This window comes from Salminus brasiliensis, chromosome 1 (assembly GCF_030463535.1).
Source record: "Salminus brasiliensis chromosome 1, fSalBra1.hap2, whole genome shotgun sequence".
NCBI classification, from domain to species: domain Eukaryota; kingdom Metazoa; phylum Chordata; class Actinopteri; order Characiformes; family Bryconidae; genus Salminus; species Salminus brasiliensis.
Genome location: NC_132878.1, coordinates 6,638,252 through 6,660,788, shown reverse-complemented (window position 1 = coordinate 6,660,788; position 22,537 = coordinate 6,638,252). Strand labels below are relative to the sequence as shown.

The 22,537-nt window shown below is 43.0% G+C and overlaps 2 protein-coding genes across 5 annotated transcripts in view; one reads left to right on the top strand and one right to left on the bottom strand.

The window, feature by feature from the left end:
• ythdc2 (YTH domain containing 2) overlaps window positions 1-16,215 on the bottom strand; it is a 33,700-nt gene extending 17,485 nt beyond the window's left edge. For 2 of the 4 annotated variants that reach the window (XM_072694288.1, XM_072694426.1), the window contains exons 1-19: window positions 15,926-16,205; window positions 14,262-14,428; window positions 13,036-13,126; window positions 12,191-12,390; window positions 10,884-11,086; window positions 10,616-10,782; window positions 8,831-8,933; window positions 6,592-6,748; window positions 5,942-6,049; window positions 4,541-4,689; window positions 3,528-3,663; window positions 3,204-3,330; window positions 3,056-3,121; window positions 1,704-1,882; window positions 1,455-1,548; window positions 1,241-1,328; window positions 1,067-1,147; window positions 896-978; window positions 241-346 (exon numbers count right to left, since the gene is read on the bottom strand). In XM_072694288.1, the coding sequence (XP_072550389.1) occupies window positions 241-346; window positions 896-978; window positions 1,067-1,147; window positions 1,241-1,328; window positions 1,455-1,548; window positions 1,704-1,882; window positions 3,056-3,121; window positions 3,204-3,330; window positions 3,528-3,663; window positions 4,541-4,689; window positions 5,942-6,049; window positions 6,592-6,748; window positions 8,831-8,933; window positions 10,616-10,782; window positions 10,884-11,086; window positions 12,191-12,390; window positions 13,036-13,126; window positions 14,262-14,421 (2,298 nt within the window). In that variant the 5' untranslated portion in view covers window positions 14,422-14,428; window positions 15,926-16,205. Of the gene's footprint in view, window positions 1-240; window positions 347-895; window positions 979-1,066; window positions 1,148-1,240; window positions 1,329-1,454; window positions 1,549-1,703; window positions 1,883-3,055; window positions 3,122-3,203; window positions 3,331-3,527; window positions 3,664-4,540; window positions 4,690-5,941; window positions 6,050-6,591; window positions 6,749-8,830; window positions 8,934-10,615; window positions 10,783-10,883; window positions 11,087-12,190; window positions 12,391-13,035; window positions 13,127-14,261; window positions 14,429-15,925 lie in introns of those variants that run through there. The other 2 variants (XM_072694353.1, XM_072694489.1) reach the window with 2 other exon arrangements.
• Window positions 16,086-21,490, top strand: LOC140537819 (uncharacterized). The gene is made up of 8 exons (XM_072660081.1): window positions 16,086-16,166; window positions 18,065-20,104; window positions 20,162-20,313; window positions 20,443-20,537; window positions 20,626-20,743; window positions 20,863-20,946; window positions 21,092-21,245; window positions 21,369-21,490. Exons 2-8 carry the CDS (start codon window positions 18,100-18,102, stop codon window positions 21,488-21,490), a joined length of 2,730 nt encoding a protein of 909 aa, XP_072516182.1. The 5' UTR covers window positions 16,086-16,166; window positions 18,065-18,099.
• The last annotated feature ends 1,047 nt before the right edge of the window (window positions 21,491-22,537 follow it).

Genomic DNA, 22,537 nt, shown 5'->3' with positions numbered 1-22,537 from the left:
TGGAGATAAATGTGTGACAGCAACAATATAGAAAATAAAAAGTACAATGGTTTCTCACTGATTCTGGCCTAGATTTTCATAGAGGCTCACATTAGGGTGCTGCTCTAGAAGAAACGCTTTAATATCAGCAATCAGTTCTACATGACTATATATATATGACGTGGATATTATTGCATTATTGTGCTTGTCTTTATATCCATGTTAAGTTAAGAAGTGCCAAAGAAAAAACCCTGAGTGTACCTGCAGAGGCATACGCAGCAGTTGAGGGACCTGGTGCTCCAGCATGTTTTTAAACCGCAGTCGACTGAACAGATGAAAACAGATTCCCGGTCTGCAACGTCCAGCTCTACAACAGCAAAGACAGCAACCACAGGCATTAATATGGCATTGCAGCTCTAACAGCAGGTCTGGAGCTCTGCAGTTGTTGAGTCAGCAGAGACTTTTCTGCACTCTGCTCTAAGCTCAGCACTCGGCCCTGACACCGCTCTGTACCTTTACATGGAGGAAATTTCACTCGCTGACTTGTTGTTGTTGCAGCGGTGGCTCCTATTACATACAGATCCACGCTGGAGTTCAGTGAGCTCTTCAGAACCACCCAGTCTTTCACACTTTTTTGTGTGTAAGAAAGGCGGACGTCATGGCTAGGGGGTTGATTTTATACACCTGTGACGATGGGACTGAATGATAAACCTAAATGTAATGATCAATGGGTGTGTCCCAATACTTTTGTCTATACAGTATATCTACTATACATCAAAGAACCACTTAAAATAATCAATAAATGCTTTGAGCTATAACCTGAAAGGTTCTCTGTGGGGTGACCTGATAAGTTACATAATATTGATAAATGATTGATAATGATAAACTGCTAACTATCACTTTGACAGATACGTACCTTCCCTTACGCTGTAATGCACTTGCCTTCGATATCCAAACCATCTTCAGCATGGTCACATGATTCAGAGCATCAAAAGCTTTCTGTCACAGTGATATCAGAGCAAAGTTAGTGGATCTCATATACAAATGTAAAGCCGCCATAAATCAGTGAACAGTACTGATACAGTACCTCCTTAACTTTGCCAGAGTCAATGACAAACACCACATCATTGACTGTGATACTCGTCTCTGCAATGTTTGTGGAAAGAATCTTGAGGAGAAAGAAAGATGTAGGAATTGTTTAGAGGAAAAATTAGATGTGGCAAATGTTTATATTTTTATTGCAACTAAAAACTAGACTCACAATTTTGCGAACCCCATTTGGACTCGGTTTCAAGACTTTCCTCTGGTCTGAGGTCTGCATGTTGGAGTGCAGTGTGAACACCTGGTACCTTAAAAACAAAAAAAATCAAAGTTAAAACTGAATGAAACCTAGAAAATATCACAATTTACTGAAAACTACAGACAAATCCAAGTCACTACTAATTAATCAGTGATGTCAGTAAACATGAACATGCCTGTGATGTTCTGCAAATCTCTTGTCGTCATATAGAATTCGGTCTCGCAGTCCAACTATCTCATCGTAACCTGGCAAAAATATCAGAACTGCACCTAAAGATGTAGAAAACACATCAAGCACATCATTAGACCAAACCTTCTTTATAGCACAGGACTACATGCCAACACACAGTTATGTGAAAACATTAGGACACCCCAATAAAACCTGGGAGTAGTCACATCAACACCCCCATCTTCATCACCCTCACCTTCATCAGAGCTGTAGCAGATGTTGTAGAGCAGATGCATGATGAGGTCCAGGTCCACCTTCTCATCGTCAAAGCTGTGGTGGTACGCCTTCAGCAGCTCCTGGTCCTCAGCACTCAGCTCACCGTTAGACGCTTGCACCAAGGACGACTCGTCCAGCTGGCCTGCCTCCAGGGAGGAGCTGTGGCAACATGGAAGAAACAAGACGTGTATATGGGACCAAAATCAGTGTTTCTGCTTATGGGAAGAGTGATCTATAATGCTGTAGGTTACATTTCATTATATTACGGTTTGATTAGACATTAGTCAATACAAACAATGGTTTAGACAGACAGACACATTTATAGACATGAGTAATGGATAGATTAGTCAATAGTCCATAAATGGTCGATGGTTCGATTAGTCAACAGCTAATGGTTCAATTAGACAATAGTCCATAGTTCAAATAATCAATAATCAATATATTGTTGATGGTTCGAGTAGTCAATTGTCGATATATAGTTGATGGATTGATTGGTCAATTTGTCAATGGTTCCATTGGTAGTTATGTAGTTGATGATTTGATTGGTCAATAGTTGATGGTTCGATTAGTCAATAGTTGATATATAGTTAATGATTTGATTGGCCAATAGTCGATGGTTCAATTGGTCAATAGTTGATATCCAATTGATGATTTGATTGGTCAGTAGTCGATGGTTCGATTAGTCAATAGCTGGTATATAGTTGATGATTTGATTGGTCAATAGTCAATGGTTTCATTGGTAGTTATGTAGTTGATGATTTGATTGGTCAATAGTTGATGGTTCGATTAGTCAATAGTTGATATATAGTTAATGATTTGATTGGCCAATAGTCGATGGTTCAATTGGTCAATAGTTGATATCCAATTGATGATTTGATTGGTCAGTAGTCGATGGTTCGATTAGTCAATAGCTGGTATATAGTTGATGATTTGATTGGTCAATAGTCAATGATTTCATTGGTAGTTATGTAGTTGATGATTTGATTGGTCAATAGTTGATGGTTCGATTAGTCAATAGTTGATATACAGTTGATTTAATTGGTCAATAGTCGATGGTTTGATTAGTCAATAGTCGATATACAATTGATGATTTGTTTGGTCAGTAGTCAATGGTTCGATGAGTCAATAGTCAATATACAGTTGTTAGCTGTATGGTGAACAACAGGTGGTCAACAGATTCATATCAGGTGCAGGATCCACAACAGGGTTGTGGAAATAGTACTGATTTTCAGCCCTAAGGTTTGATCATCATTAAAATAAAAATGTAAATGCTACAGTAACACCAACAGACCTCAGAGCATGTGGGTTAATAATTTCTGCATGCACGCTTACATATGCGACTCCAGAAGATCCACTGCTTCAGTCTGGTTGAAGTGTTTGGCCCAGTCCAGTGCAGTCCTAAAAAAGAAAGTACGAATGAGAAGAACAGAAGAGCACAACTACAGGAATGTCCCAGGTCTTCATGTTGCTGCATTCCTACCAGCCGTTGGAGGCTTTGACGTGCACGTTAGCTCCCATGCTGAGGAGCTGCTCCATTTGGCAGATGAAACCTCTCCCTGCAGCCACCATCAGAGCAGTGGCACTTGTCTCACTGTGCCTGTAGTCAACTGACATGGACAGGGAAAAAAAAACACTGTTAGAGCGAATTCCACCATGTTCACAGTGTCTCACAAGGGAACATGCATGTTTATGAATGTCACACTGACGATGACTTACTGTAAATAGGTATATTGAATACAAGGCACCAAAATCAGACACAATTTAAAGCTGTAAAAGCCTTTAAACATGTGTAAATTGACCATACCACTGATGTTCTCATTGAGAATGAGGTTGAAAAGCTGGACGAATGCATCCGCGTCCTGTTCCAGGAAGATGGCCGAGATACAGGTGTCCATTTCTTTCAGCAGCCATGGTTCCAGCGAGGCCACGTCTTTCTCATTCTGCACACAATGGACCAAGGTTAGAACTTGTGCTGCACATTAAACATTTTTCAGCAATAAAGCACAGATCCAAGATCAGATATCTTAAGGCAGAGAGGTTTTAGGCACCTAAGCACATTTTTATAAATAATCTCTCTCAGCACTGAGAGATATTGTACTGTAGAAACTCAAGATCTCATTAAATCAGATGCAGGTGAACAGAAATCCAGTACAAATGAGAAACAAGAGCTTCTCATTCTGAAGAAAGTAGTAATAGTGAGATCTTGTCGGTGAGCTAGTCTGAAGAACAGAGCTCGGTTCCTCCAGGTTTCTCCTGGACGCCCCCCCAGTCCAGCCAGCACAGTGTGGAGGATGTGTTCAACTCCATCAGCAGCAGCAGCAGCAGCAGCAGCAGCAGCAGCAGCTCACCTGATTTACCATCATTAAGCCCTGATTTACCATCAAACCAGGTGTTGATATGAGGAGAACTCTAAATAATACTAGACTCCATGAGGAGAATTTTGGAGATGTTTTAATGAACATATAGACCCATGATTTTATGTAGGAATGTTATTAGTATTTATTCTAATATTAGTGTTTTACTGAGGAAATAAACACTTACTGCTCAGATAAGCAGCTTTTCACATTCTAATTTTTACAGTTGCCTAAAACGTTTGCACAATACTGAATATATATTTAGCCAATGAGTTCTGAAAAACAAACCACATAACCATAATGAATAAATATTAATAATATATTTGTAATATACAAGCCCTTATTGGACAGTTAATTGGACAACATCCACAAAAGAGACAAGGAGGTGTGTGGAGAATGAAAGTATACACAAAAGAGAAAAGAAAAGCTTTAAATGGCACAAGTGAGCTAGCTGCAGAATTACCAGCTGGCTGAAGACACTGTCACCTCCGTCATACAACAGGTCGTTCTCCTGCAGGACGCAGGCAGGTGGCCTGTTCCTTGGAGGCTCCTGCCGAGAAACCCCCTCTTTCACCTCACACCACTCTGTAAGAGACGTCTGCTGCTTCTCCTCTGTCACAAACACACACATGCAGACAGACACACAAAGTGTGAGAGCAAATAGTTACAATGGAGACTGACGGACATTTTTATTTTTTTATTTATTTTATTGTTTATATAAATACACCTGTTACAACTGACCTTATCAATATATACTATTGGCAATATTCATGACAAATGTATATACTTTTTAATTCTGGTCCACAAGACACAAGCTTTATTTTTTTTATTATTCCCATATAATATTTTATTTTATAACTTTTGGATATTGATCAGCTCAGGATATTTTATTATTAGTAATGTATTTGTTTATCCTCATATATCTCATATCATATATTTTCTTGCCCTTAATAAAATATTCTGTGGCCACAGCATATTACAAATAACCACCATGTAACCTTAAGGGCTCTGGAAAAAAATGATTATTAAATTATTAATTATTAAATGATTAAATTATTATTAAATTATTAAATGAATAAATGACTGATTATTATATTACTAATATAATCAACTGTTTTTTTTTTGTTTTTTCCCCCTCCATTTATGTGGTTTCTGGTCCCTTGTTTGTTTCAGCGTGTTTAGCGTGTAGACCCCCCTTCTTATACCTATGTACATGTCAACCAAGGACTGTTTCCCACAGTGTTTCAATTATTTCTGTATAATAAAAGGTTGGTGGGCAATAAATAAATAAAATAAATGAATAAATAAAAATAAATAAAAGAATAATAATAATAAGAAGAAGAAGAATAATCATCATCATCATCATCAACAGTGATGGCCAACAACCAGCAACTTCTACCAAAGATTACAAAAGGATTTCTAAAGCCCTATTTGGACAGGATTAGTTGTACATGGGTAGGTGGGGTAACATAACTATTACCAGAGTTTCTCTGGACGTGGCTTCCATGTCAGTAAAGATTCCAGGTGCCTTTTACCCTCTGTAAAACGAGCCATAAAAAATAACTTCAAACCTGTTTTTACAGTTTTTCTCAAGTATGGATGCGCTAGAGGATGCATTTAGTGTCATTATGCGTTGCATAGATACCTCGGGTCGTTTAGATACCTGGGCGAAGTTGCTGGCAGTTTAGGTAAGTTACTGTGTAGCCTGGCCTGAAGCCTACATGTGTCATAAACATGTAGCTGCTAATAAGTGGGTTATCATCACGTCCTGTAGTAAATTTACATTACTCCACCTCACCCATGTAAAACTAATCCCGTCTTGACAGGGCTGAAGAAATAAACCTGCAATAAAGCCTGAGCTTACCTTTTTGCCTCTCTTTCTTATATTTCACCATGTCTTTGTTTGCATAGCCTGTGGTCCTCAAGATGTCCTCCAAGAAGAGCTGTTTGACATCATATGGCCGTCCTTTAACTTCAAAGAAACACATATTTCAGTTCATTCTTTTAACAGCATCTCTGTCATGCTGCCAACAGCAACTTTACAGGAGAAGGAAAAAACATCTTAACTTTCAATGGATGTCAATGTAAAAAGATTTTATTCCAAGTCATTTTGGAGCATTTCTATTGGTCCATTCGTTTTGAAATTGAAATTTAGAAACAATGTAAGAAACAACTGCCAGATTCACATTATGTCAAAAAGTGAAAAACTGCAAAAAAATGGAGAAACAAGGTTTGTGACAGTGATGATATGTAAATCAACTTTTAAGCCGTTCTCGCTGTAACAATCAGTGGAGTGTCAACATTATTTCGAAGCTGCTATTTCAAGATGAAAATGCTACATAATGTTGCTTTGAGATTCCCAAATTTATCAATCAATAAGTTTCAAATATTTGAAAGACTGCACCAACAAAATGATCACCAAATAAATTGACTATTTAATTATTAATATATCTATCAGTGACAGCACCTCTTGTAATAAAGCTACATTTGGCCTCATCTTCTATGTAGACTTACTGTGAATAATTGGGCATTTGCCAAAGTATCTGATGAAAAGGTCCACATCAAGGGCAGCACTGGACAAGATGAGCTTCAGAGAGGGCATTTTCTGCAGCATGTCCCGCATCTTGGTCAGGAGGAAATCTGTCAGACCATCACGCTCATGGACCTCGTCCTGTTGAGAACAGCAAGACATTTAAGTGAAGGTAAGACAGGGATTCGAGGAGTCAACTGCTGCATCTTACTGTTTAATGCTGAAAAAGAAAATGCAAGATTAATAGGGTAAAAACTAACCAGTTCAGACTCATTTAGTTTTAAACAATAATTATATCAACAATACAATAATACAAATAATTCAAAGCAATAATAATATAATAAGAATATTTTTTATAAACCATTTACTAATAATAGATTTAATAATATGTATTATAATATATAACACAAATAATTGAATTCTACATGTTGTTATTTAAGTTTGTATTCAATTACTCATACCCCTTTTTTTTTGGACCAACAGTGAAAACAATGGACTGTAACAAAGTCATCATGCTATGGTAAAGCCAATTTTCACTTTGTGGCTGAAAAGGTCTGGGAAACCTGCTGCAGAGACACTCATTGCTAACTGATTGGTGATTGCTAATCTTCAAATCTCCACATACAAACACAAGCAGCAGAATGGGCCATACTAAAGAAACATGGCACTGTCATAGGATGCCAGATCGTGAAATTTCAGTCCTGCTAGAGCTACCCTGGCCAGCTGTAAGTGTTGTTATTGTATGGGAGCGTCTATGAGCAACAGCTCAGCCAGAAAGCAGTAGACCATGAAAACCATGAAACCAAAAAATAATTGGTGGCATCATTCACTGTAGGGTTGTGCAATGGCCGGATCCTAGCGATATGATTTGTATTACGATGCATGGGTCACATTTATCCTGGGATCTCAAGACTAAACATGATGACTTGCGGAGTCACTGGAGAAGTCGAGCACTTCGTAAGGAAAACGTGTCCATACTGAGATGTTAACAGACTGCCATGGCTTCACTTAACCACTTTCCAACAAACATAACACAAATGCCACTTTCTGCCACAAATCCTTACATGCTAACTATTCAATAAAAATGTATAATGTATTTTTCAGAATTAACACAATATTGCAAAACATTATATCTCAATACTTCAATATATTAATATTTTCTTACACCCCTAATTCACTGAGCTTTGTGAAATGGGCTTCCATGGCTGAGAATGTGCACACAAGCCTAAGATCCCTGCACAATGGCGTCAGCTGGCCTTAGAGCTGGGCATTATGGCAATATTTTATTGTATTACAATAACTTTTGTTATCGTGATATGCAATATGCTTTTCTAAGCATATGGAGGGTATTGCTAGTGCTTAAAGAACCCTGATCAGCTGCAAGTTTCATTATAAACAGTGTAAATAGACAGATGTTGAGTAAAAATCACTGTACTCAGTACAGGAGAGTATCCGAATAGTCGTTACTGATGTATTTAGTCTGTGGTTACCTGCAATGTGAAAATATCGTGATGTGGTATTTTTACCATATTGCCCAGCCCTAGCTGGAGTGGTGTAAAAGCACACAGTCACTGGACTCTGGAGTTAATGAATCACCTTCATTATCTGTCAGTCTCATAGACAAATATGGATTTGGCAGATTAAAGGAAATGCTACCCAAATTGATGGAGAATGGATAATGATCTTAAAATATAAAAAAATATTAATGCTGAAGCATACAAAGCCATTTTAAAGCCATTTTACAAGACTAATATACGCCTCAAACGTAGCAGCAACAGTTTGTGGAAAGCCCTTTCCTGTTCCAGCATGTGCCCCTGTGCACAAAGACATGCCTGCATACGTTTATCTGTATAGTGTATGTGGGCAGCAATGCATTAAGCACTGTTATTTTAAATAAGAAACTACTGGGGTAAAAAAGGAAGTGCTTATAGCTCATCCTGATTTACAGCTGAAGAAATTATTTCTTTATATCCAAAGATGTCGAAAGTGCCTCTCCCATTTATCTAATTAGGTCACCGGCAGTTCACTGCAGCCCCAGGCACACCCAAAATGTGGGTAAACATGTCTGAAAGGCTGTTACTGCACAAGCCAACACCCAACCTACTGACTTACAATACAAATGGCTATAGATAGGAGAGTTCGTCCAAATACCACCAGAGACTATTACCACAGACTCCTGACCCAAATAATACATGTAAATATTAATAAATGGGATGTGCTTACCACAATGACATGCGTGACAGTGGAGAGGGTGGCATCTCCAGCCATCAGGGTTCTGAGCAGAACACCACTCGTGCAGAAGGTCAGTAATGTTTTGGGAGAAACTCTGGAGAAGAAAAAAAAAGCATAAGGCAAAAGTAGCCACTTTGCGTGTTTAAGGTGGTAGTGACTTCAGGCTCCTGCAGATGGTGCTGCACAAGGATGATTGGGCTATGAATATGATTCAATGTGTGGGAAATGGGGCGCAAAGCAGATACAGTTAATGATGGGAGGAGTAAAAGAAGTGGATGAATCTGCAGGTGTATGGAAGCGTACGGTCATACGGGTCTACCAGCAGTGGCAGAAATCCCAGTTTACAGGAAATTCTCATCAGAGTTGTGGGCGAAAGACGGAACTGACAGACAGGGACCGCTGGTGATTTCGCTTCCAGGCAAGTACTGCTTCTAGAAGTCAGCGCCAAATTTCTAAAAGAACACTCAACAGGAAACTGCAATTACACCACAGCCTAATCTTCATGATAATATGCCCAGACATCTGTTTGCTGGTGGGGGTGGAGCTGGGGGCAGCAGTTCAAAAAGAGGTGGTAGCTGGTTTCACATGTATTGGAGGAGACGTGTTGTCCTTACCCTCCTAGTGTCGGGAGCACGGCTAGTGCTAGGGGGAGCTACAAACGGGAGAGCTTATCTAATGCTAAAAACTTGATCACTTTGGACACTTTCCTTCAGCCTTTTAACTGTTGCTGCTGTACTTTTGGCCGTGGTTAAATGTGGTTTGCACTGCTGGATTCTTGGCTCTGCTGTGTTTTGATACTCACTGTACCAGGCTGAGTGATGTACTCTGGAGAGAGGTATCCGGTATGGGGTGTTATAAGTCTTTACTCTGCTTGTGAGTTTGAGTCAAATACCATAAACCCAGGGAAAGACTGACAGAGCAGAGCCAGCACACGGAGTGGCTCTAATGAGTGTCTGCAGCTCTATAGTTCCATCTAACGGTGGAACAAGGAACTGCAACCGAAAGGTCTTGTGCAGAGTTGTTGTAATTCGTATCTCGCCAATATAATCTGATTGGCTCTCTGGAGTGGCTATGTTAGACATACATGTTTTGGTTGTATCAATTTTTCAATTTTTATTCTAATGTCAGATAATGTGACGTGACATGCAATGAAATCACATGATAAGTTTCACCTAATGAGTATTTGACAGAGTTAGGAGTATGAATGAATGAATACTTAATACTTAAAGGGTAGTGCAGTAAATGAACACAAAGGTTTGAAATAATTATGTTTATCTGTAAAATGTGAGTCAGATATTTAAACCTGCATAATTATTTAAGCACGGTGTTAAAAATACTTCAACAAATCATAAAATGACTGAGTTTAGTTTGTTTTGAATCAGAATTATTTCACATAATGTATGTAATAGGAGCCACCGCTGCAACAACAACAACAAGTCAGCTGGTGAAATTTCCTCCCTCCTAGATCTTCCCCCATCAGCTGTGAGTGGTGTTATTGAACAGTGGAGGTGTTTAGGAACCACAGCAGCTCAGCAAGACCACGTAAAGTTACAGAGCGGGGTCAGGGCCGAGTGCTGAGCTCAGAGCAGAGTGCAGAAAAGTCTCTAATAACTGCAGAGCTCCAGACCTGCTGCAGTTAGCGCTGCAAAGAGGGATCAGCTCCATAATAATGCCTATTAATGGGATGTAGAATGGGATGTAATGTGTAGGTGTCCCAACACTTTTGTCCATATAGTGCATGTTTAAATGTACATACTATGAGGATCAACATCCTACCTGCTCTCCAGGCGGATCTGGTAGCCAATAGTCTGGCCTATACTTTCTCCTCGCTCTGCAGCCACACGCTCTGCCACAGCGATGGCTGCTAATCTCCGGGGCTGGGTGCAGAAAATTCGGCACGGTAATCCCTTCCGGCTGCTGTCATCCAGCAAGAACTGAGGAATCTAGAAGCAGGGTGGTGGTGGTGGTCATTTAATATCATTATAAGTTCAGAAGAACGAATTAACAAACACTAAATCAGTTTTGAGCAATTACTGATCCTCACCTGAGTGGTCTTGCCTGAGCCCGTCTCACCCACAACCAGCACCACCTGGTTCTCCTTGATGGTAGTCACGATCTCTTCTTGGCGTTCATAGACAGGCAGAGTCCGCCGAAAACTTTCCAGCTCAGACAGCCCTCTCTTCTGAGGCACTTGGGGAATGCCATTATTCAGCCTGCCACTGGTCCTGTTCTTGTCTCGACTGCTGTCTGCAGGGGGAAGAAAAACAGCAGGATTGGTTTTAGCTGATGAGGCAGAAAGGTTTAGGTAAAGAAATGTGAGATTTGAACCCTGTGCACATCTGCAGTGTGTGTCATTTCTACAGTGTGATAGTGGAGATGCAATAGTAGGCATATTCGTACTGAACCACCATGGTATAGACGCTTCGGTGTGTGTCTGTGCAGAACCAAATCAACGCACAAATATTAATTTATAAACTGTTAGAAAGGAAGGTATACATTTGCATGGTATTATGGGAATTATAGTGGGTGTACGGTGGAGTATGGCTATGGTAACGGTAGTCTCGCAGTATGTTTTTTAGGTTATCATTCCGTGTTGAAAACCAAACATGACTCGATTAATGAAGAAAATGAGCAGATTTATCTGTAATGAAAATAATAACTAGCTGGAAACAAACTAGTTCAAAAACGCTTCACCTCACATGCAGCTATTTATTTATTTATATTTATTTATTTCATCATCAGAAGGAAGACGTTTTGGGCCCTGAGTGGTTAAGGCAGAATAAGGCGCTGTCACTATGACCAGAGGATCACTAGTTCGAAACATGGTCAGGCTGCTAGCCATCCCCCAGGAGATCATAACTGGCCTTGCTCTGTCCAGGGTGGGTAGTCGGCACATTCTCCCCACATCACTTCAGTGCAGTGCTGGCCGGCAATGAGTGCCAAGGCTGCCTGGTGGTGTTGCATCAAGGTACTTTGTAAAAAGATGTGCTGGCTGGCTGTGTGTGTCGGAGGTGTGTGTTGGTCTTCATCCTCGAATCTAGGGTGTTTTTCATTTTTATTGATTAGATTTTTTATTGATCCGGTGATTTTAGCCAGTATCGGACATCTCTGGGGCTTTTTTTTATTGACTAAATAGTGTTGTGAAATGGCCGAACTCAGAGCTTCCAGAAATAGTCCATTACACACTACATTACAGACTGTCCTCTATTAAAGCTAACCCAGGTCTAACAGGGCTTGAGGAAGGCATCACTGTGGACAGAAGTTTGACACAGATTCATCAACACTACAGTAGAGACCTGACATGGAACAATGCCCCAGGACATCCAGGAAAAAAAAGGGACAAGTACTCACCACCGGCTTCCAACGAAACAGACAGCCCTCTTTCAGTGCGTGGAAGCAGATCAGTGCGCTCCTTGTTCGTGATGGGAAACCTCTGCAGCAGGCTTCTCACCACATGCTTGGAATTGGCAGTGAATTTAAAGGTCATAATGGACTGAGCAGCTTCTGAGCCATCCTTCTTCCTTATAGTGAGGAACCGGTTTGATCCTTTACTGCAATGACATGGTTAATATGCTTTAATGTTAGCGTAGGCGATACGTCAAGAATATACAATAAGTTAACGGCTTACAGGTTACTATTCAGTTTATATAGATTTTACACACTGGTTGTTGTTTACAGGCTCAGGAAAATAACACTAACAACCGGGCTGTAATTGAATCAATACAAGGAAAATTAAGTCTATGGGTCCTATTTTAGCGACCTTTCTGCGAGCAGTCATCCGCGCACCACACAGCTTGATTTAGGGCATGTCATCATGTCTATGCTTTCATAATGATGGGTAAACTTCACATTGCGCAGCTCAAAGTGCACAAAAGTCATGTTGGAAGTCTACTAATTAATCATGGGGGTGTTTTGGGCATAACATGCAATAAACCAATCAGCATGTCACTCGCCATTCCCTTTAAGAGCCAGGTGCGGTCAGACTTTGGCGAATTGCTATTTCAATGGCGTGGTTGGGCACGTTGGGCACGCGCCTGTGTTGACAATTCACTGCCAAGATACTCATTTCGAGACCACCATGCCCATCGGCGTAGATATATTTGTAAGCAGCACTGATATTTAAACGACGCAGGCGGATGTAATATAGCAATGATCAGGGTGTAAGATAGGATCAAACGTGTATTTTTAATGTTTACCCTCTGCTTTTTGAAATGTAGCCCAAGGACTGAGCAAAGCGATGAATGAAGGCTCTCTCTGAGCTGGTCAATGAAGAAGGAAACTCCATCTCTATAAGAAAGAAACAGAAATTATGACTTTATTCGATAATCAGCAGAAAAGAAAGAGCTTGAGAACCCAGCATTGTAAAAACTCAATCTATAAACCATTTTTTGCTTTGATTTTTCCAAATTTTCCAAAAATCATTTACAACCAGCACTAGGAGCACTTCCGAATCATATAAGGCTCCAACTGCCACTAATGCAAGGTCAATGGGTGCTAACTGGCTAACTGCCAGTACAGTACGTCACCAGGAATAAAACCTGAAATCTCCCCATAATTAATGCCTATAGGTTTAGAGTGGGGTGTCTGAAAAGCTCCTGTAGGTGTAATTTGTAGGTGTCCCAAAACTTTTGTCCATATACTGCAAACATAGTAAATAGACAAATGGTTTTGAAACACAACATTGCATAATTATTTTTTATTTATTTATTTAGTACCGATATACATTATAAGGACAAAAGTATTGGGACACACCTCTTAAGGGCTCAGCATATCTCCTGCAACATGAAGTTCACAAGAGCGACAAAAAGCCGAAAGCAGCTTCAGAAGCTTACAAGCTTGCATACTTTCCACTTTGTCACGTGTGCTCTACAACTGTTCATGGCATGCCTCCTTTTTTACAAGCCAATCAGAGACTTTATTATTATTAGATTCAGGTGTCTCATTTAGTCTCATTGCTACAGGTCATGCCGTCAGCCTTTCTTCCACACATTAGTGAAAGACTGGTTGGTTCTCCAGTGTGGTTCTGTATGTAATAGGAGACACCAGTGCAACAACAAGTCAGCTGGTGAAATTTCCTTCCCCCTAGACCTTCCTCCATCAGCTGTGAGTGGTGTTATTATTGAACAGTGGAGGCGTTTAGGAGGAACCACAGCAGCTCAGCAAGACCACGTAAAGGTACAGAGCGGGGTCAGGGCCGAGAGCTGAGCTCAGAGCAGAGTGCAGAAGAGTCTCCAATAATTGCAGAGCTCCAGACCTGTTGCTGTTAGAGCTGCAAAGGCGGGACCAACTCCATATCAATGCCTTTGGGTTTAGAACAGGATGCCCTAAAGGTATAATGTATAAGTGTCCCAATACTTTTGTCCAAATAGTTTATGTACGTTAAATAGACAACTTATTTTAAGACAAGCAGCCTTATACACACCTATCTGGTCACTGTACTGGAACCTCTCCAGAGCGATGTTCACAGATATTTTAACCTCTTCATCAATTCTGATGTCCTTCAGCCCTTTTGATCTCAGTGAACTCGACTGCTTAGATGAGCCCATGTTTGCTTTCTGGGAGCCAGCGTTCTGCCGGGACATCTTCACCCTGTAAAGGAAAAAGCCACACACAGCTGAATGGTGTTACACAGGTTGGAGAATGTAGTGGAGTCAGACATTAGTCCCTCACTGGGACGGTGAGGCCTATATAGTCTAGACAGTCTAACTCAAAGAGAGGCCTGTTCCCTACATTTACCTGGGTAATGAATCTATACATTGGACAAAAGTATTGGGACACTTCTTCAAAAACCATAGACAATAAAAACATCCAATCCTGCTTCTGTTGGCGTAACTGTCTCTACTGTTCAAGGAAGAAGGCGTCCAACTAGATTTTGGAGGAGCATTGCTGTGAGAATTTGATTGCATTCAGTAACTCTGTAAATCAGAGTGTTACTGAACGTAACAGGACGAGGATTGTAACCACCACACCTCATCCTAAAAGTACTGGATGGAGAACCATCACAGCCCCACTGCTCCACAGCTCTATGCTGGGGGGCTTAGGCAGCATGGTGCCAACAGGGTACAGGGTCCAGACAAGCTCTCTAAGTGTGTGTTTGTGTGTGTGTTGTCAGCAATGGGCTCAACTTAAACAAAGTAGCTGAATGCACTGATTAGAAGGGGTGTCCACAAACATTCGGACACACAGTGCATTGTTCCACTTGCAAATAATTTAGTGGACGGTGGAACGTCTGATTTCTAATAGTTCTCAGACTCGTCTGCGTCTACAGTCTTCTTTCTGAAGGCCTCAGGGAGGTCACTGGATCTGACCATGATGAATGAGGAAAGCAGACTAAAGGTCTGAGGGTTGAATAAGACAGACTCCTCCAGAATCATCCTCTCCAACCATGTTCTGACCATCTGCAGCTGATGTTCTGCTCCTGGGTCTGATTTTAGACATTTGACAGTGTGATAAATCACATTTCTATTCATTTCATTTTATAAATGATGATGATGAAAGGCATTTCTTCAGTTGTGTGAGTTTAGCTGGATCGCCTCCGTCTCTCAGTATTGATCACATGAAGATGAAATGTCCAAATACTTAAATATGATCAAAGGTTTTATGGGGTGTCTTCTCTTTTTTGTTTACATGACTGCACTTTAAGGTACAGCCAGTACTATCACATGTGTCCCAATGCACACACACACACACACACACACACACACACACACACACACAGCTCAGTAAAGTAAGTAAACAAGGTCGACTTCGAAAACGAAACTCAAACAAAACCAAAACAAACCCTTGTATCTCCCTCCAGCTACAACACTAAGACATTTAAAGCATCCCTTTATTGAAATCCCTGCATCTGAAACCTTTAATAGAGGGTCTTTCTAAATAAACATCCATTTAAACACTAATCAATAACACTGATAGATGAGAAACTGCACCAGGCTACAGCAGTTCATTGATAAGACTGGCTGGCTAGCTGACTAGCAATGCAGCTCCACAGCAGGAGCTAAAGCTAGGCTACACCGGCTAACCAAACCCCTCGTTAGGAGGTTCAGTAAGTTAAGCAGTAATTGATCCGTTATTTTAACTAATTACCCTGATTAAACCGTCTCCCAGTCCCAGTGTTTATCCTCTGAAGCTGGCTCACTTAGCTAGCAGCAGCCTTCCCCCTCAGCATCACTGTGAAGATAGCTAGCAGAGCTCGTAGCTAAGCCAGCTTTTATTTGTGTCCGTTTTATTTTCGGTCAGAAAAGTCCTTAAAACCGGTCAGTCAGACGGTCAAACACGACCACAGATAACACACAGCTTTATCTTACTGTCTGTTGTCAGAGCAGAGGTAAGTTCACCCGGCTTTCTGCACCTCCTCTTCCTCCTCCACTCGCCTCCTACAGGCTGAATGAACGAACGGCCGCGTCCCGAACCGCACAGCTCCACACTACGACTAGTACACTAAAGAATAGACGACTCCTAAAGATTTTACCTCCTAGAGATCCAGACCACTTCGTATTTGAGCTCAGACTGAACACATTTCAGACCTCCACACTACACTACAGAAGTGCTGTGACCTAGTTTAGTGGGGTTATGTGCGGTTTGGGACGAAGCCTAGGGTTTGGGACCCAGCCTTCAGATCAACGCATTTCAGACCTCTACACTACACCAAGTACACTAACAGTAATGTGTGATTTGGGACGAAGCCTACGGACTTCAACTAGTATAGTTCATGTTTAAGCTCAGAGTGAACACATTTCGGACCACACTACATCTAGTACACTTAAAAATGCACTGCTAAAAGTGCTGTGCTTTTGTTGGCACACTATTTAGTGAGGTAAAATGCGGTTTGGGACAAAGCCTAGGGTTTTGGTCTCACAAGGTATACCAAGTACACTAACATGTGCACTGCTAATGGTGCTGTACTCCTGTTCACTGTCTGTTTAGTGAGGTAATGTGTGGTTTGGGACGAAGCCACTTAAAATGCACTGCTAAACTGCTGTGCTTCTGTTGGAACACTATTTAGTGAGGTATAATGTGGTTTGGGACAAAGCCTATGGAATGTAAATGTTAGACCTCCAACCTCCAAGTGACCAGATTTCAGACCTCTACACTACACCTAGTGCACTTAAACTGCACTGTTAAAAGTGCTGTGCTCTAATTGACACGCCGTTTAGTGACTTACGGTGCGGTTTGGGACGAAGCCTAAGGATTTTAACCCTTAGAGGCCCGAGCCATTTCATATTTAAGCTCACAGTGAGCACATTTCCTATGGTAATATGTAAGTGTTGCATGTCTATGGAATCTGCTGAACCTTTGCTAGATGGTGGGAGCACTTACACACCTCTTAAATCCAGTATGATTTATTTTTATATACAAATTGAACAAATCAAACATAGAAATCTCCTGAAACAGACAGTATATAAGAGCTAATAGGTTTTATAAAGGCCACAATCTGACAAATTTAATTAACCCATAATATGACATGATGATACAGTGGCACGGAAGTGTCCCCAAAATGCTTTGGGGTTCATTTGGGATTTGTAGTTAGTTAAAAAGAGAGGGATTTTAGTAGTAGTTTTGTTAAGCATTGTTATTTGTGTTATTTATGATCTAAAAGATGTGGTTAAGTAGTTGATTGGGTGTTTTATGATTGTTTTATTTATTTAATCACCATTATAATGTCAGCATATCAAATATAGAGCCTTACATATCCTCTGTCTCACACTTTGAATTATGATATGATATATAATATTAAAAATAATAATTTAATATATAATATTGTAAATAATTTTCTGTAAGAGAGAATTACATAGATAAATTCAGTTGTAGCGTCTCTTCTAGTGTAGCCGTTTCTCTTTATTGGACATGTGGACAGTGTTTAAAGGGGTCAGCTGTGCTTGTTTCCACCGTATTTTCCCAATCAGGGAATTCCAGTAGTGATATTCCATATTTTCATCATATAATAATATAATAAATGTGTTATAATGTATTATATTATAATAAATATATAATAATAATAATAATAAATGTATTATTAGAGACTCATTCTGGGTCGCTGTTCAGACGCTGTCCTGTAATTCAGTTCAGACTGGGAGGAATTTGCAGTTTGAGGCAGTGGGTGATGTCATAATGGCCTGGAATGGGGGCGGAGCCAATAGAAGCATTTCCATGGCAACGGGCTGGTTCCAAGTATAAGAAGCAGGTGCTTGGAACTAGGGGCCTCATTCAGCAGTGTGTCCCCAGGAGGAAAGGTGAGGCTCACAGCTGGATTGCTCCAGATGCAGTGGGTACGAGAGCTGCAGTGTTTCTGGAGCAACTTCTGCTCCAAATTCTTCAGCTGCCGCGATGACAGCCGAGCCCTGGAGCGGCAGAGGGAGGACGAGTGGTTCCACCGGCTTCAGACGGAGAGGAGGAAGTCTGAGAGGAAGCTGAAGCTGCTGAAGAGGAAGCTGAAGAAGATGGAGGCGGAGGAGAGGAGCTTGGACATGAGGAGGAGGCAGCGAGAGTGGGAGAGAGAGATGCAGGAGAGGAGAGAAAAGGATTGGTGGAGCAGCTGGAAGGAACTGAGAAGGGAGGAGGAGCAGGAGCTGAAGAGCAAGTCCAACGTGGAGAGAGAGAGCCTGCTCCTCCTTCAGCAGATCCAGAGAGAGAGAGAGGAGGAGCAGCTGGAGTGGAGAGAGAGAGAGGAGATCCTGAGGAGGCAGCTGAAGGAGATGAAGGAGAGAGTGGTGCAGATGGAGCGTTGGAGTGAGGACGAGAGGAGGTGTGAGGACCGGTTGGAGAGGAAGAGAGAGAAGGAGGTAAGAAAGAGGGAGATCAGGAAACAGATGATGGAGGAACAGAGGGAGGAGAAGAATAAGGAGGAGCTTCAGCTTCAGGCTGAGAGAGAGCGAGCCCTGGGGAAGAAGCTTGAAAGAGAGCTGAAGGAGAAAGAAGAGGAGGTGGAGAGGGAGAAGAGGAGGATGGAGGAGAAGGAGAAGGAGATGCAGAGAAAGCTGGAGGAGATGAAGCAAGAGATGGAGAGAGAGCAGGAGGTAAGAAAGAGAGAGGAGGAGAGAAAGATGGAGATGGAGCGAGAGGAGGAGAGAAAGATGGAGATGGAGCGAGAGCAGGTAAGAAAGAGAGAGGAGGAGAGAAAGAGGGAGATGGAGCGAGAGCAGGAGGTAAGAAGGAGAGAGGAGGAGAGAAAGATGGAGGAGAGAAAGAGAGAGGAGGAGAGAAAGAGGGAGATGGAGCGAGAGGAGGAGAGAAAGATGGAGATGGAGCGAGAGCGAGAGCAGGTAAGAAAGAGAGAGGAGGAGAGAAAGATGGAGATGGAGCGAGAGGAGGAGAGAAAGATGGAGATGGAGCGAGAGCGAGAGCAGGTAAGAAAGAGAGAGGAGGAGAGAAAGATGGAGATGGAGCGAGAGCAGGTAAGAAAGAGAGAGGAGGAGAGAAAGAGGGAGATGGAGAGGGAGATACTAAAGATGCAGGAGGAGAAGCTGCATCAGAGGCGCCTGAAGATGGAGAGAAGGAGAGAGGAGAAAATCAGGGCTGAGAGAGAGCGAGCCCTGGAGCAGAAGATGGTAAGAGAACTGAAGGAGAAAGAAGAGGAGGTGGAGAGAGAGAGGAAGAGGATGGAGGAGAAGGAGATGGAGATGGAGAGAAAGCTGGAAGAGATGAAGAAGGAGATGGAGAGAGAGCAGGAGGTAAGAAGGAGAGAGGAGGAGAGAAAGATGGAAGAGAGACAGAGAGAGGTAGAGAGAGAGGAGGAGAGAAAGAGGGAGATGGAGAGACAGGAGGTGGTGAGACAGAGAGAGGTAGAGAGAGAGGAGGAGAGAAAGAGAGAGGTAGAGAGAGAGGAGGAGAGAAAGAGAGAGATAGAGAGAGAGGAGGAGGTGAGACAGAGAGAGGTAGAGAGACAGCAAGAGGCCCAGAAGATCCAGGAGGCCAGGCAGGAGCACATGCAGAAAGCGAGGCAGCGGAAGAGGGAGCTGCTGAAGAAGATGTTCGCTCCAGGAGAGCGTCTCTACAGAGCGGCGGAGGAGGGAGCTCGTCGCAGGGGCTTCAGAGGGAACGGGAAAACCGGGTTCTCATCTCAGGAAAAGGAGGAGAAACCTGAGCTGGAGAAAGAGCAGGACAAGCCAGTCTCTTCCAGTGGAGGACCCCGGTTCATCAGCGTCAAGCCCCTCAACACAATCCCAGAGCCTGAGGAGGAGCCTGAAGCCATACCTCCCTCCCCAGCTGATTCCTCCACAACTTCCACTGAGGAGGACAGTGTGGTGGACCAGGAGAGCAGCGCTGGTCCTGAGAAAGCCGACCATCGAAGAGAGCCCTCAGAGAACTCGGAGGCTCCAAAAGAGGCTAAAAGCAGCAAGGTGGACAAGCTGCAGGAGATCTTGCGGCAGCCGCGTCCAGAGGGCAACATGGCGAAGTGCTGCGTGGAGCGGGACAGGCGGAACAAGCACGGTCCCACCTACCGAATGTTCAAGGAGGGAGACGACAGCAAAGAGGTCAGTGATATGATGGGCAGTCATGAGGTCCAGGATTAATGTCCTGTTGTGGCTGAGACCAATCACTATTTAAACTCTACTGCATCTTAGTGAACTCTAACCTCTCTCTCTGCTCCTCTTCCTCAGCAGTTGTTGATGGTGGCGAGGAAGGTGGATCACAGGAACACCTTTGAGATCCAAGTAGGCGAGTCTGTGGATGGTGGGAGTGCTGTGGGTCTACTGAGGTACGTAGAGATTTCTGACCAAAGTCCAGTCCCCCTCTCTCAGTAGGTCAGGATCATGTGTTCTAAAGCTTCTCTGTGTTTCTTACAGGTGCAATAAAAATCGGACGGAGTTCACGCTGTACGGCAACAGAACCAACCCTGGTGTGAGCGATGAAGTTCCTCTAGTGGAGAACCACAATGAGCAGGAGCTCGCAACCATCCGCTACGTAAGTACATGCCGTTACACACACACACACACACTGTACACACACACACACACACACTCGTGCTGGGTTCTGCCCAGTGCCACAAATGACTTGACTCATGCTGTGTGTTCTACTTGCAGGAGAACAGCTTTCTGAGGTGGAAGAAGATCTCAGAGAAGACAACAGTCGTCATTCCCTGCCTGTGCAAGAAGAAGCCTTCAGAGGTAAGACCACCCTGTCTCAGTCACTTCCCGCACTGTAATCAGTATCCCTGCTTATAAATAATAGCTTATTAAGTTATTGGGACTTTGTTCTACTTAGGAGTCATATAGAGTTTTCTTAATATTCCTGTGTTTTTACTGTTAACAGGGAAAACCAGTACAGGAGCCATGTAGCAACAAGATCAGACTGCAGAACAAAGCTCCACGGTGGGACGAGGAGAAAGAGGGATACGTGCTTGACTTCCACGGAAGAGCTAAAAGACCCTCTTCTAAGAACTTTCAGATCTCCTTCCCTAAAAAACGTAAGTTCAAGAGCCTTTACTTGCTTTCTTCTCTATTCTCTCCATCTGTCTCTCTCTCCCACTCTGCCGTAGCTCTGTACTCTCTCTGACTCATGATCGGTCTCTCTGCTTGTGTCTTCACAGAGGACTTGGTCATTATGCAGTTTGGTCGCATGGACGAGGACACCTTCGCCCTGGACTACAGCTCTCCCTTAAGCGCGCTGCAAGCCTTCGCCGTTGGCCTGTCCTGCTTTGAGGCCAAGTAACATCATTCACAGGTTCTTGTCCTGAACAGGAGGTGGCATGAGGAGGACCAGAAAACATCAAACAACAGAAGACTGGACAGGGGTACAGACAGTAGACAGACTTATTTGGTGATCCGGTGACTATAATAATTTATAAGTAGTTCTGACCAGAGGAGGATGGGTCCCCCATGTGAGTCTTGGTTCCTCCCAAGGTTTCTTCCTCCAGCTTTGAGGGAGTTTTTCCTTGCCACTGTCGCCGTTGGCTTGCTCACTAGGGGTTTGATGTTTTACGTTAGACAGTAACAGGGATAAGGATAGGCACCAGATCAGGAATAAGGATCTAAAATTGGGGAGGGAATTGGGGTAAAACTGTAAAGAAAAAGTCTGTTCAACTGTCTGTGAGACCAGCCTGGGCACAGATTTGGGAGCTGGCAAAAGCCCGGTAGGGGCGATCAATGTCACTGACTCCAGGGCCACGGAGTCGCCATGTGAGCAGGAGCTGACACAGGGATTAGGGCACCTTGCATGGACACAGGAGCAGCTGGGACAGGAACAGGAGCCGACGTGGCCAGGTGGTTAGGCCGGAGCAGAGAGGGGAGGAGGGTGGTGGGGTCACCGTAGGGAGCCGTGGCTGTCCGAGGCCCAGCCCGCATGGTTGCCTGGTTGTGCATGTCTTTTGGGACATGCATGTGGGCAGCTGTTTTAGCTCCAGCGCGCCCTCTCGGACACATGCCTGCATCGGAGCTTGGAGCACCAGCAGGGTTGTGTCCTGGCACGCTGTGGCAATGGGCATTGCTGGAGGCAGCCATGAAGTCGCCCTCGATTGCCGCTGTGGCACACGCTTCTGGGTGCCCCCCTCACCCTTGCGAATCTGGCCCAGGGCCAGGAGGGACATAACTGGCACGAAACCAGGTTTGGGGCTAGAAGCCAACAGGCGAGGGTGGTCAGCCATCCACCCTGGCTGGGTTGGACTGGCCTCAGCCACTGGTTATTAGTTATTAGTCTCTCCGAGTCTCTGTCCTCTGCTGCTCCTTTCCATGTGTGTGTGTTTGAGCTGGGGTCTTATAA